The sequence below is a fragment of the Diabrotica undecimpunctata genome, chromosome 9 (assembly GCF_040954645.1).
Source record: "Diabrotica undecimpunctata isolate CICGRU chromosome 9, icDiaUnde3, whole genome shotgun sequence".
Taxonomy (NCBI): domain Eukaryota; kingdom Metazoa; phylum Arthropoda; class Insecta; order Coleoptera; family Chrysomelidae; genus Diabrotica; species Diabrotica undecimpunctata.
In genome coordinates, this window is record NC_092811.1 from 33,887,155 (window position 1) to 33,900,092 (window position 12,938).

The window sequence follows — 12,938 nt, forward strand, 5'->3', positions numbered from 1 at the left end:
GAGAGATGAAGCTTTTGGATTTTTAATGGATACTTACAACGTTGTAGAAATATGGTTGGAAGAAAACCACCTTCAACTGTCGGCCACAAAATCAGCAATGACCATTTTCAGTAGACATAATATTCCCAATATAGAAACATATTTTTAAAAAGGTAATTAAATATTTGGGCATTATACTAGATCACAAGCTCACATGGAAATTTCACATAGAATATATGTTAAATAGATGTGAAAAGGCCTAAACTTTCTGAAAATGACAACTAAAACTTGGTAGGGAACAGATGTTCAGACTTCCTTACTTTTTTATAGAACGTACATTCGCTCTATCGTAGATTATGGATGGTGGTTATATGGATCTGCCAGCAAGAACTTACTAGACAAATTAATCATATTTATAAACCAGTGTCTGCGGATCTGTATTGGTGCCATGAAGACAACTCTTATTGAGCCCCTTTATGTTGAAGCACTTAAGCCTCCAATTTCTCTTAAAAGACATTTCTTGGCCGAAAAATTTCTGCTGAAAATTAAACACCAGAACACTTTCCTTTATATATATACATCGGTTTAGAACGTCTTTCGACGTTGTCCGATACCTAAACACCATCTCTTCCTATCTTCGCAGTCGTTTGTTGTTAAATTTCTTTCGCTCATGGACTTGTTTACGCCGTGTTGCCATTCTAATCTGGGTCTTCCTCTTTTCCGTCGACCTATCGGTTGCCATTCTATTACTTTTTTGGGGAGTCTTGATGCTGGCATCCGTTGAACATGCCCATACCACCTTAATTGTTTCTTCTCTATATCTTGAGTTATATTTCCTTCTATTCCCATACGTTGTTTTATTACATCATTTCTGATTCGGTCTCGTCTGGAAATACCTAAAGATCTTCTCATTGCATCCATCTCTACTCCTTCTATTCGCTTTTTGTTCTTTTCACTAATTCTCCATGTTTCAGCGCCATAAAGAAGAGTAGTTTTAATCATGGTCTCATATATATTAAATTTCCTTCCTTTCGTTATCTCTTTACTCCACAGTATACTATTGAGACATCCTAAGACTTTCTTTGCTTGAGTGATTCGTTTTTCTATTTCCCGTGTATCAGTCCCTGTATTGTCAAAGGCAACACCCAAGTAGTCATAGCTCTGACAGCAGGAAATATGTTGTCCGTTTTCGAGGTCTATGTTATCTGACTCGTTTCCAATACAAAGATATTTGGTTTTTGTTGTATTGACATTCATTCCCCAGTCGTTATATTCTTCTATCAGTTTTCTTAGCATGTACTGCATGTCTTCCCTGTCGGTCGCTAGCACTACCTGGTCATCAGCAAACTGGAGTGTATATATACATTCATTGCTAAGCTCTATACCCATCCTATGTACCTTTCTTTTCCATCTTTCCAATGCCGCTGCAATATCTTGAATAAGGTTGGTGAGATACAGCATCCCTGTCGCAAGCCTTTTGTAACCAGGAATTTTCCGTTAGATATTTTCCTGTTTTTATCTGTGCCTTAGAGTCTCTATATAGTTCTTGTACAGCATTTATCAATGTGTGGTTGATGTTAGATCTTTTCAACGTTGTCCACAGTTTTGTTAAGGGGATGTTGTCATATGCTTTTTGCAGGTCTACAAAAGTAATATGAGTTTCTAGATTCTTAGCCAATCTTTTTTCTATTATTTGTTTAAGACAAAATACTTTATCGGTGCACGATCTTCCTGCACGGAACCCGCTTTGTTCTTCCTCTTCATTGTGCTTATATTCTTCCTCGATCATATTTCTCAAAATTCGTCCATACAGTCTGCTCAGGGTGCTGGTTACCGATATGCCTCTATAATTATTACAATTCCTTTTGTCCCCCTTTTTGTGTATTGAGGACATGTATGCCGTTCTCCATTGTTCTGGTACTGGGTGTCCATTTAGACACTGATTGATCACATAAGTTAATATTTCAAATAGTTTATGAGTTCCATTCTTAAGCATTTCAGCATAGATTCCCTCAGGTCCAGCGGATTTACCATTCTTTACGGTCATTACTGCCTTCCTTACTGTTTTGATGTCTACCCTCGCTTCCTCTCCTTGTATATGTACTGACTGTGTTGGGGAGTTCGCTAGGTATTCTTGTCTTGTCTCTGTCAGCAAGCTTTCATAGTGATCTTTCCATTGTCTTGGTTTTATGGTGTGTATGTGTGCTTTGTCTTTTCCTGTATTTTTTACTGATTGTATAAAATTCCATACCTCTGTACATTGCTTCCCTCCGATGTATGTATTGATTTCTTAACATTTCTGATCCCATGTTTTATTCGTTTCTTGTTTTATCATTTTTCGTAATTGTCTATCGGCTTCTTTGTAAGCTTGATGGTCTTCAGTATTTTTTGTATTTAGCCATTTTAGATGCTGTTCTTTTTTCTGTTTTACCATATATTCGATTTCTTCGTTCCACCATATTTTGTTACTAATTTTGTTTTGCTGCGTCCCGAGTGACTCCTTAGAGGCCTGGTGTAAACTAGCAATAATATTCTCGTAAATATCTGAAAATGTTTGTCTCTCTATTTCTCGTAGTTTTTCATCCAGTCGTCGTTGGTATAGCTGTTTAGTAGTACTATCATTTATAAAACTATTGAAGTTGTACTTCGGAGTATCTACTGTCTGCAAGTCTTGCTTGTCTTCTAGGTTTTGGTCTCCGTGTATTATCTTAAATGGGAACAAAATTTTCGCTCTTACTAAGTAGTGATCGGATAAACATGTTATTCCTTTATACCGAATTAATAAACTTAAACAATTATGATTTAACGAATAAATATGGGATAAAGCAAAACTCTCCAACCCTATGTGAAGCTCTTAGAGAAAACACAGTTTCTGCTGATGAAGCTACTAATTTAAAATCACACACAGATATAAATGATTTTCAAACTTTTTTTATAGCGTTAAATTTATTAAACCAAATTATGTAAACACTGGAAGAGCAAATAACAACATTATAACAAGCATATTATCCAATTGGGATTACTACAGTACTATCTACATGGATGCCTTCAAATCAGAAGACGGTACAGGATGTGCCTTTTACATCCCCATGGAGAAGGTAGAAAAAATGTTCAAATTAAAAGCAAATACTTCCATATTTAGTGCGGAAGCAATTGCCATGTATCAAGCCCTACTTTTTGTTTCTAACAGGGAATCCTCCGTTGTTATTGTTTCAGATTCCATGTCAGTTCTCACAGCCATTAACCAACCTTTTTTTCCAACCATATACCCCAATCCCTACATAATATTAATTAAAAAATTAGTGAAACGCTTTAAAGAAAATTAAAAAATGTGATATTTATATGGGCCAAAGCACACAGTGGAATTAAACATAATGAACATGTGGACCAATTAGCCAAATTAAGTATTTATTCAGTGGATACCACAGAATATCTACCCAGTATTTCTGATTTGGTTGCTACACGCGAGGCAGTCTTGAAATATTAATGGAGTGATCTATGGTCTGAGTTTTATTTTACCAACCCAAATAGATACACTTCTATACACACAACTGTCCCTGTTTCACATTGGCGTAAAACTTATAATGTCCCTAGGCGTTATATAACAACTATATCTAGGCTAAAATTTGGACATGCTTGTTTTCCTGCTCATCTTGCAAGAATTCATGTGATTGAGAGTAAAAACTGTGTGGAATGTGGAGTAGAAGGCGACCTAGATCATGTAATTTTTGGTTGTGTAAAATATAATTTGGAATCCACCTTATTATATAATATTATAGTTCATATAACCGGTAAATCTCCGCTTAACGTTTTATCTGCCCTAGCGACCCAAAATAAATTAATTTACGATTGCATAATCGATTTTTTGACCAAATGTAATATTTTTATTTAGTTAAAAAAAAATTTTTGTTTTTACTTTTTTCCTTTGTTTTCTCTCCTTTATATGTTTAATCCTATTTACCGTGGCCTAGTTTTCCTGTGTATGTCATATATTATAATGTCCTGATGGGACCCTGGACGTAAAGCGAGTGACCCATGTTATTGTATGTGTTTATGGATATATATGTGTATGTATAAATATATATTTTCTCTTCTTTTCATTAATTGTTGAACTGATTTCCCAATTTTAAATTTATCTATTTTAGTCTATTCCATTGCAAATAAATTCAAAAGCTTTTTACTATGCGTAATGAGATTAAAAGATCATGTAACCGGCTGTATGACAAACTGCCGAAGCCATATAAAAAAAACAAAAAAACACGTACGTACATATGACGTACATATCAAAATCATAATATTCACTCTTACATACTGTAGTGGAATATATTCGGCAATATTAAATAAATTGGCATGTTTTTATTTTTTAATTGGTAGTGGCCCTTCATAGGCTTCTGTAAGTTCAGCAAGAGTGATTTCAGTTAAGAGGCGTTTTCATCATCATCATCATGCATCCTCTTCTGTCCACTGCTGGACATAGGTCTCTCCCATTTTTCACTATTAGGGAGAAAGCCAACCCGATATGGAACGACCCAACGAATTTAAATTAATACCAAGACAATAAAAATCAATAAAATCATACAACAAAATGAATGCATAAATAATGTAAATACCCTAAACGAAAATATCGTAGAAGCTATTCGAAGGGCCCAAGTAAAATGCTGCTCTAAAGGACGCCAAGGCGAAAAAATAACCAATTAAACAAAGCAACTAAAGGAAACTAGAAGAGAAATCAAAGGAAATGACAAAGAAAAACTACGAAAAATAAATAAAGAAGTATCAAAAGCTATTAGGAAAGCGCATTCGGATCCCCTCAGCACAAAACTCGCTCCCTTTAGGAGAACACAAATTCAGAAACCCCACAGGTCCCTGAAAACGAATTCAGCAAAAATCGCGAAAAATTCGAAAACCTGTCCGGAACCGGCCAAAGCTCAACAAGAAAAAAGACCATGCTCTAGTCCCGAAGTAGTGTCAATAAACGACACGAAAAGGACTAGAGATGACGACGACATGGCTCAATCAATTAATAGATTGGTTGAAAAAATCTCTGATATGGAGAAAAAACAAATCATGGCCGAATTTCAAAAAACAATAAATCTAAAAGAGAAACAGAATCAGAAACTGATTGCACAAATATTGCGTCTTTCCGAAAAAAAAAACAAAAAGGAGCTGGAAACAAAAAACAAGCCAGAAACAGCGCACATCGAGAGTCAGAGTCTCAGCGACTGGGACCCAGAGTACATACACAATTACGAAGAAGAAATAAACGACAATTGGCAAAAAGCAAAAAGTAAAAAGCAAAATAACAAAGAAAAACAAATCACAAAAACAAAAACTACCGAAAGGCCTGTAGTCCAAAAAATGGACACAGAATCGCCCAAAAAATGAGTGTTGCTGAAAAGCAGACACTCATAGTTGAGAAAAAGAAAGAAAAGGAAATGGATGCGAAGATAAAAGCTAGAGCAGTAAAAGGAATATCAAAGGAGGAAGTAAAAAGTTTTTTAAAAACTTTTTACTTCCTCCTTTGCCGGTTTTTTTAAAAAGGCAACAAACTTGACCCTAACAATTATCGTCCGATTAGCTTGCTGCCAGTAGTTGCCAAAGTTATGGAAGCCATTATCTCCGAGGATATGACCAAATTCCTTCTCCAGGAACATGTTATTCCAACACAACAACATGGATTTGTCTCTGGTCGCTCTACTCTAACCAATCTTTTATATTGTGTTAACGACTGGACGTCATCATTTAACAGTTCGCAGCCGGTCGACGTTGTTTATCTAGATTTCTCTAAAGCCTTTGACCGTGTACCTAAGCGCAGACTTCTACATAAGCTAGAACATTTCGGAGTTCGCGGTACTTTACTTCGTTGGATAGATGATTTTCTGACAGATCGATATTACAAAGTTAGAGTTGGCGAATCTTTCTCACAGGACAGGTTAGTGGAAAGTGGAGTGCCTCAGGGTTCTGTCCTTGGACCTCTGCTGTTTACGGTTTACACCAGCGATGTTTCTTATTATGTCTCAAGTAAAATATTGTTATACGCTGATGGCACAAAAATATATGCCAATCCAATTACAAACCAGCTAACCCTCCAAATGGACTTGGACTCTATTTTAACTTGGTGTTCCCAGTGGTTAATACCCTTAAACGCTAAAAAATGTGTAGTGCTTCGAATTGGTAAAAATAACCCACTTGTGCCGTACTTTGTTAACGGGCAGCCATTAGATTCTGTGTTTTCGTATAACGATCTTGGTGTTATCATAAACAGCAGCCTAACTTGGTCCGACCATATTACCTCTATGTGTAAATGTGCGAACTCCAGACTGTATCTTATTCGGAGGTGTTTTTCGAGAGTTTCAATGCAATCATTCTGTAAACTCTACACTCTGTACGTAAGACCCATACTTGAATACGCTGATCTGGTTTGAGATAAGACTATGTTGGAAAACGTCCAAAGAAAAGCCACCCGAATTTCTTTGGGTCCGAGAAGACCTTCTTATGCAGAAAGACTTAGTATGGCTAATCTAACTTCTTTTGAACTTCGCCGACAACGTGGAGACTTAATTACAACTTTTAAAATACTAAAATTCGATTATGGAAATCTCGATGAAATGTTTACCGTTAATTAAGATGAACGCCTCAGAGGTCATCAGTTCAAACTGAATAAAGAAAATTTTTCTACAAGATCAAGGCAGAACTTTTTACCAAATAGAGTTTTTGAGTGCTGGAATAACCTTAACGATAACATTGTCTCTGCTCCCTCTACCAACTCGTTCAAAAACAGACTTGACCGTTTTACATTATAGTTAAAATATTGTTTTTCTTTTAAACCAAAAATTGTAATTTTATTTCTTTTATTTGTAATTTTTGTTTTTTACTAGTAGGTTATTAATGAAATTTCTTTGTTTTTGGCATAATAGGGACTTAGTTCCTCTGTCCTCGCTTATGTATAATAATATTAATAATAAGTACCCACTCTTTCGAGTAAATCAGTAAATAGTGAAAAAGCTACCAGTGAACAAAGCACGCAGCTAAAACCCCCTGCAATAATCTTAAAATCCGTAGGCGAAAGGCAAAAAATCCATAGCGAGGCATCGGCTCCGTAAATAAATTTGCGAAGTCCAGAAGATCCATAGTCATACAGACTAAGAGCAGGGACGACTACTTTCGGATGCTAAAGGTATTAGAAGAATACGAGCCAAAAGTCGAGTACATAGCATACCCGATCGACATAGAAAAAACAAAAAAGGTAGTCATTAGAGGTCTGTCAGAAAAAACTGACATCAAAATAATTGGAGACGAACTCAAGCACAAGGGCATAGATGTCATAAGGGTATCTAATATGATATCCAAAATAGAAGACAAGAAAGTATTACCTCTCTTTATTGTGACAATCAAAGAAAGCGAAGATGACAAAATTAAGAAAATTACAGACCTCTTTTATATGCGCATATACGTGGAGGATGAATTCAAAACCAAAAAAGAGGTTCTACAATGTTACAATTGCCAAAACTTCTACCATGGATCCAGAGCCTGTCACTGTAGCTCTCGATGTGTAAAGTGTGGCGATAACCACAAAAGCAGCGAATGTCTCAAGGACCGTAACAGAAAACTACGAAGTTCGTAGTTCTCTGACCGTAATACGGATCCCAAATGGCAAATGGCACACACGGCCAACTACAGGGGATGCTCCAAAAGTACCCAAAAATAAATTGCCTGCTCAACAACCACCAAGAAACAGGGGTGTACAAAGAACACCGGTTAACAACAACATAAGATATGCGCAAGCAGCCACAAAAGCTGCAAACAACACAAACTCACCCGCTATCATAACAACAAATAACGAAACAACTGCCTTAATGAACAACTTAAATAATGATGAAAAATTTCGCCTGCATGTTAGAAAAAATGACCACAGTAATGAATGCTTAGGGTAGTTTCGGACAGAAGTAATGCCATACCGGTTTTACGATTTACGAGTTGGGCCATGGAATTCGGGCGGGCTACGTCAAAAATTAAACCTACTAGATGTCATGGCCCTTCAAGAGACCAAACTCATTGAAAGAATAAAAACTAAGTTTCCTGGCTATGACATCTATAGAGATGACCATAGAACACGGTCCGGAGGCACCGCTATCATGATCAAAAAGGGATTAAACCATCTACTAATCCCAACACCTGGTGGCCTGGTCACTATGGAAGTAACCATAGTTCGGATCATCACGGCCAACCAAACGCTGAAAATCATCTCAGCATGCGTTAGGCCGAATGATGCAATCCTACAAGAAGATCTGAATCTGATACTAGATTCAGACGAGCCCACTATAATTATCGGTGACCTGAACGCAAGATCGCCCAACTGGTATGACCCACCTAGGGTAAAACCCTACCCACCTAGACATTGCAATCCTGCACAAAGTAGGTCAACAATATGAGATTTTATCAATAACTGAAAGAGATTCAACACACAACTTAATCATCCTGACCCTAGGCGCAATAGAACTAAACTATCTGCAGCCATACAAAAAGAAAAAAACAAATTGGTCAAACTTTAAAAGAATTGTGAGCGAAAACATCGGAGCAATACCAACAATCAATAACATAGTAGAATTAGAGGAAAGTATGACAAAAGTTGAACAAACTATACAAAATGCTATCGATGCCAGCTACAAAGAAGAAGAAAAAACCATACAAAGAGAAAGATTCAAGGAAATATCAACCGAACTCAAAGAACTAATCAAAGAAAAGAATAGGAAAAGAAGAAGAGCCTATTGCACAAGAAATCAAAAGGATAAAAGGATTGCAAATGATCTAAATAGGGAAGTTAAAAGACAACTCGACAACTATATCCATTAGCTAAATCCAAATAAATCAGCGCTCTGGAAGATATCTAAAATACTGAGGAAAGAGAAGAAACCAATTCCACCCCTACATGGGGAAAACGGAATTGTATATACAGAATAGGAAAAAGTGGAAGTAATGAAACAAACGCTGGAAAGAGAAAGCAAGATTAACTATCACCCGGACGAGGATTTAGATATGACAGAAGATATAGACAGAAGTGCCAGACGCCTAAGAAGAAAAAAGAGTAGAATAAGGTTAACACATACCTCCCCTGAAGAAATTAAAGAAATAATAAAAATGATGAATGCAAAGAAAACACCTGGACCAGATAACATCACGAACGGAGCGCTGGAAAACTTACCTTCGAAATTAATAGTCTACATCACAAACAGCATAATGAGACTAAGATATTTCCCGGATAGATGGAAAGAGTTAGTTTGGATAAATTAGCGCCAATAAGAGATCTTATTACCAAATGGAACGAAAATCAGAAAAAATGTTTCTGTCATTCGCAATACGTAACCGTGGCAAAAAGTTGGAGGCTTTTAGATGATGGTGCTTGTTCCGCCAGTACATACCAAGCAAACCTAATAGATATGGTATAAAAATATTTGCACTGTCTGATGCGAAGTTATTTTATATCAGTCATATGGAACTATACGTTGGCAAAAACCAAGTGGTGGTCCATAATATCTAGATACTAGTACCAAGGAAGTGACGGAACGGGCCTGTCAACATCTCTATGGAACTAAGAGAAATGTTATCACCGACAATTGGTACCAGCATTGATCTTGGTATAAGCTTAAAGGCAAATGGTTTAAATCTCTTGGGAACAATAAAAGTAAATAGAAGAGAAATTCCTGCATATTTCTCTAACAATCAAGGACGACCTATTGGATCTAGTACATTTGGATTTGGTTCAAGAGGAACACTAGTGTCATATAAACAAAAAAAAACCAAAAACGTTCTGTTATATTTGACTATGCAGCATGGGGACGACGTTGATTCTATGACTGGAAAATCGGAAATCATATTAGCATGTAACAGCACAAAAAGCGGTGTTGATACCGTAGATAAGTTATGCCCACAATATAATGTGGCACGTTGTAGTAGAAGATGGCCTATGGTTGTTTTGTATAGCCTTTTAAATGTTGCAGCAATAAATTCCGTTGTTATTTAAAATTGTAACATTCCAAATTCCACAGAGATCTGACGAGAAGTTTTGGTATTTTCAAGCCGCGATGACTTGGCATCGAGGCTTGAATCCGAACGATACTGTCAAAATACGCTCCGTATTAAAATATAAATTTAGTGTAAAAAAGTGAAAAATAAACTAATACAAATAGACTACAGTGAATTCAGACTGACGGCTGTTTTTCCGTTAAAAATATTTCGTCAAAATTCAGCAGATATCAGTGAGTAAGCACTGCAAAAAGCACAATAACTTCTTTAAACAATTAATAAACAATAGACAAAAACATCCCGATAAGAGCTGAAGTGCTGTCTGAAATAAAAGCGACGTTGCCGGCTATTGAAAAATTTCTGCATTAAAGCCGAATCATTATTACGAAAATCCAAATCTGAGTATAACTCCAAAGTGCCAAGAAGGGTTGAAGCTGCGGCAAGTCGATTGGGCGGACACCCTTAAGAATCGAAAGCAAAATAGATAAAATGCAAGTAGACCTGGATAAATTAAATAAAGAAAACGAACAGTTTAAGGCAGATAACAAAGCAATGAGAACTAAAATCTCAGAATAAGAAGTTAGAATCGAAATACTGAAAAGACAAGCTAGAAGAAAAAACATAGTAATACAGGGGGCCAAAGAAAACCAAACAGAAAGCGAACAAGAGATAAATAAGATAAAGGGAATAATGAAAAAAATCGGCGTACAAACAAACCTAGATGAAGAACTGGTAGAGATGAGAAGAATAGGCAGACAAGGTGATCCCCAAAATGTACCCAGACCCATCATATTAGAAATGAAAAAGGAAGCTACGAGAATGGAAATTCTGAAGGCTGCTAAAAACCTAAGCGGAACTAAAATATATATATATCAATGAGGACTTCCCGAAGAAAATACTACAAGAAAGGAAGCATCTTCTCCAGCACATGAAAATGGTACGCCAGGAAGGACACACAGCCGCATTAAAATACAACAAATTATGGATAAATGGTGAACCGTTCTCACTAGAAGGCATAGATGTAAATTACTGGAAGAAACCTGAAGAGAAGAAGGGTAACGCTAGGACAATAAACGACAGATCTCCCATATCTGATAATATAGATCTAAGAGGAAAATTGATGAAAATGGCGTCAAAAAATAGAAAAATAAGAATAGGAACGTGGAATATCATAACACTTCTAAGACCAGGCAAAATGGAAGAGTTGGCAAAAGAAATGATAAAATACAAGATGGGAATACTAGCGCTACAAGAAATAAGGTGGGCAGGAGAAGGGATGATTGCTAGAAAAAATTACACAATGTACTACGCAGGAGAAAGCAAACAGGGGCGCAATGGAACTGCCTTTCTAGTTAGTAATAGCGTAAGAGACAAGGTTATTAACTTTAAAGCGGTTGATTGAAGAAAATCATATATTAGAATGAAAAATAAACAAGCAAACTTAACATTTGTTAACATATATGCCCCTACTGAGAATGCTCCTGAAGAAGAAAAGAATGAATTCAAGTTTCTATGAGAAACTTGAAGAATTGTACGAAGAAATACCAAAGAACGACATACTAATCCTGTTAGGAGACTTCAACGCAAAGAAATCGCAGAAGAAACGATCCATCAAAATACGAATAACAATGGCAGGAGAATATGTAATCTAGCAGCAGCAACCAATACTTTTATTATTAGCACCCAATTCAAGCACAAAAAAGAGCACAAAGTAACGTGGCTAATACCTGGAACAACAGATGGAAACCAAATAGACCACATCCTAATCTCAAAAAAATGGAGAACAATTTTACAGAATGTAAAGTCTTACAGGGGAGCCAATGCTGATTCGGATCACATTTTGGTGATAGACGACATGAAATTGAAGATACTTAAAGATAAAAACGACAGAAAGAAAAGAAAGAGGTGGAATCGGTCGAAACTAAATACAGATAATGCAAACAGAAAATTCTGCACTAAATTGGAAGAAAAACTACTAGTCCTAAAACCATCGAACATAGATAAAACATGGGAAGACATAAAAGATAGTATCTTAACAACAGCAGAGGAGACGATAGGACTAATGGAAGACAATAAAAGAAAGGATTGGTACAATAAAAAATGCTAGCAAGCTAGTAAAGACAAGGACAAAGCAAGACACAGGTGGGTGGCCACAGGGAAACAAGAAGATCTCCTACACTATAAAGAGAAGAAGAAAGAATCATACAGATGCTGCAAAACAAAAAAGAAGAAATGAATCGAAGAATTACTGAATGATCGAAGAAAACGCAGAAAATGAAGAACAAACAGAAAATAGGAATGGAGAACAATCAGAGCCTCCCTCATACAGCGAAGTATTGGCGACCATAAACAGATTAAAGACAAGGAAAGCAGCAGGACCATACGACATTATAAATGAGTTCTTTAAGAAAGAGGGAGAGGAACTAGCCCACAGAATCCACAAACTAACTACAGGGGAATCACGTTATTAAATACAATGTACAAAATATTAACTAATTTGATCAGACAAAGAATAGAAAAAGAAACTAGAACAAAAATAGGTGAATACCAACATGGATTCAGAGAAGGTAAGTCAACAATAGATGCCATACACATTGTAACGCAAATCGTCGAAAAAAGTTACGAGCACGGAATAGATCTACATATACTGTTTATTGACTACAAGCAAGCTTTTGACAGTGTAATAAGGGAGGAGCTAATTAAGGATATGAATCAATTAGGCATCCAAGAACAACTAATAACTCTCACGAAAATGACGATGAAGGAATCCAAGGCACGAATCTTAACAAGGGAAGGCCCGTCAGATGAAGTACAAATGGAGGTAGGTGTCAGACAGGGAGACTCCCTGTCAACAACATTATTTAACATTGCCATAGAGGGGGCAGTAAGAGCAGGCAAAATTGTGGGAACGATTATCGAATCTTCAGCCCAACTGA

At 36.4% G+C, this 12,938-nt stretch overlaps 1 protein-coding gene across 1 annotated transcript; it reads left to right on the forward strand.

Annotated features, from left to right (window-relative positions):
- Positions 1 to 9,562: 9,562 nt before the first annotated feature.
- LOC140450518 (uncharacterized) lies at positions 9,563 to 10,000 on the forward strand. Its single transcript, XM_072544175.1, has one exon. The coding sequence runs from the start codon at positions 9,563 to 9,565 to the stop codon at positions 9,998 to 10,000; it is 438 nt and encodes a 145-aa protein (XP_072400276.1).
- Positions 10,001 to 12,938: the final 2,938 nt, after the last annotated feature.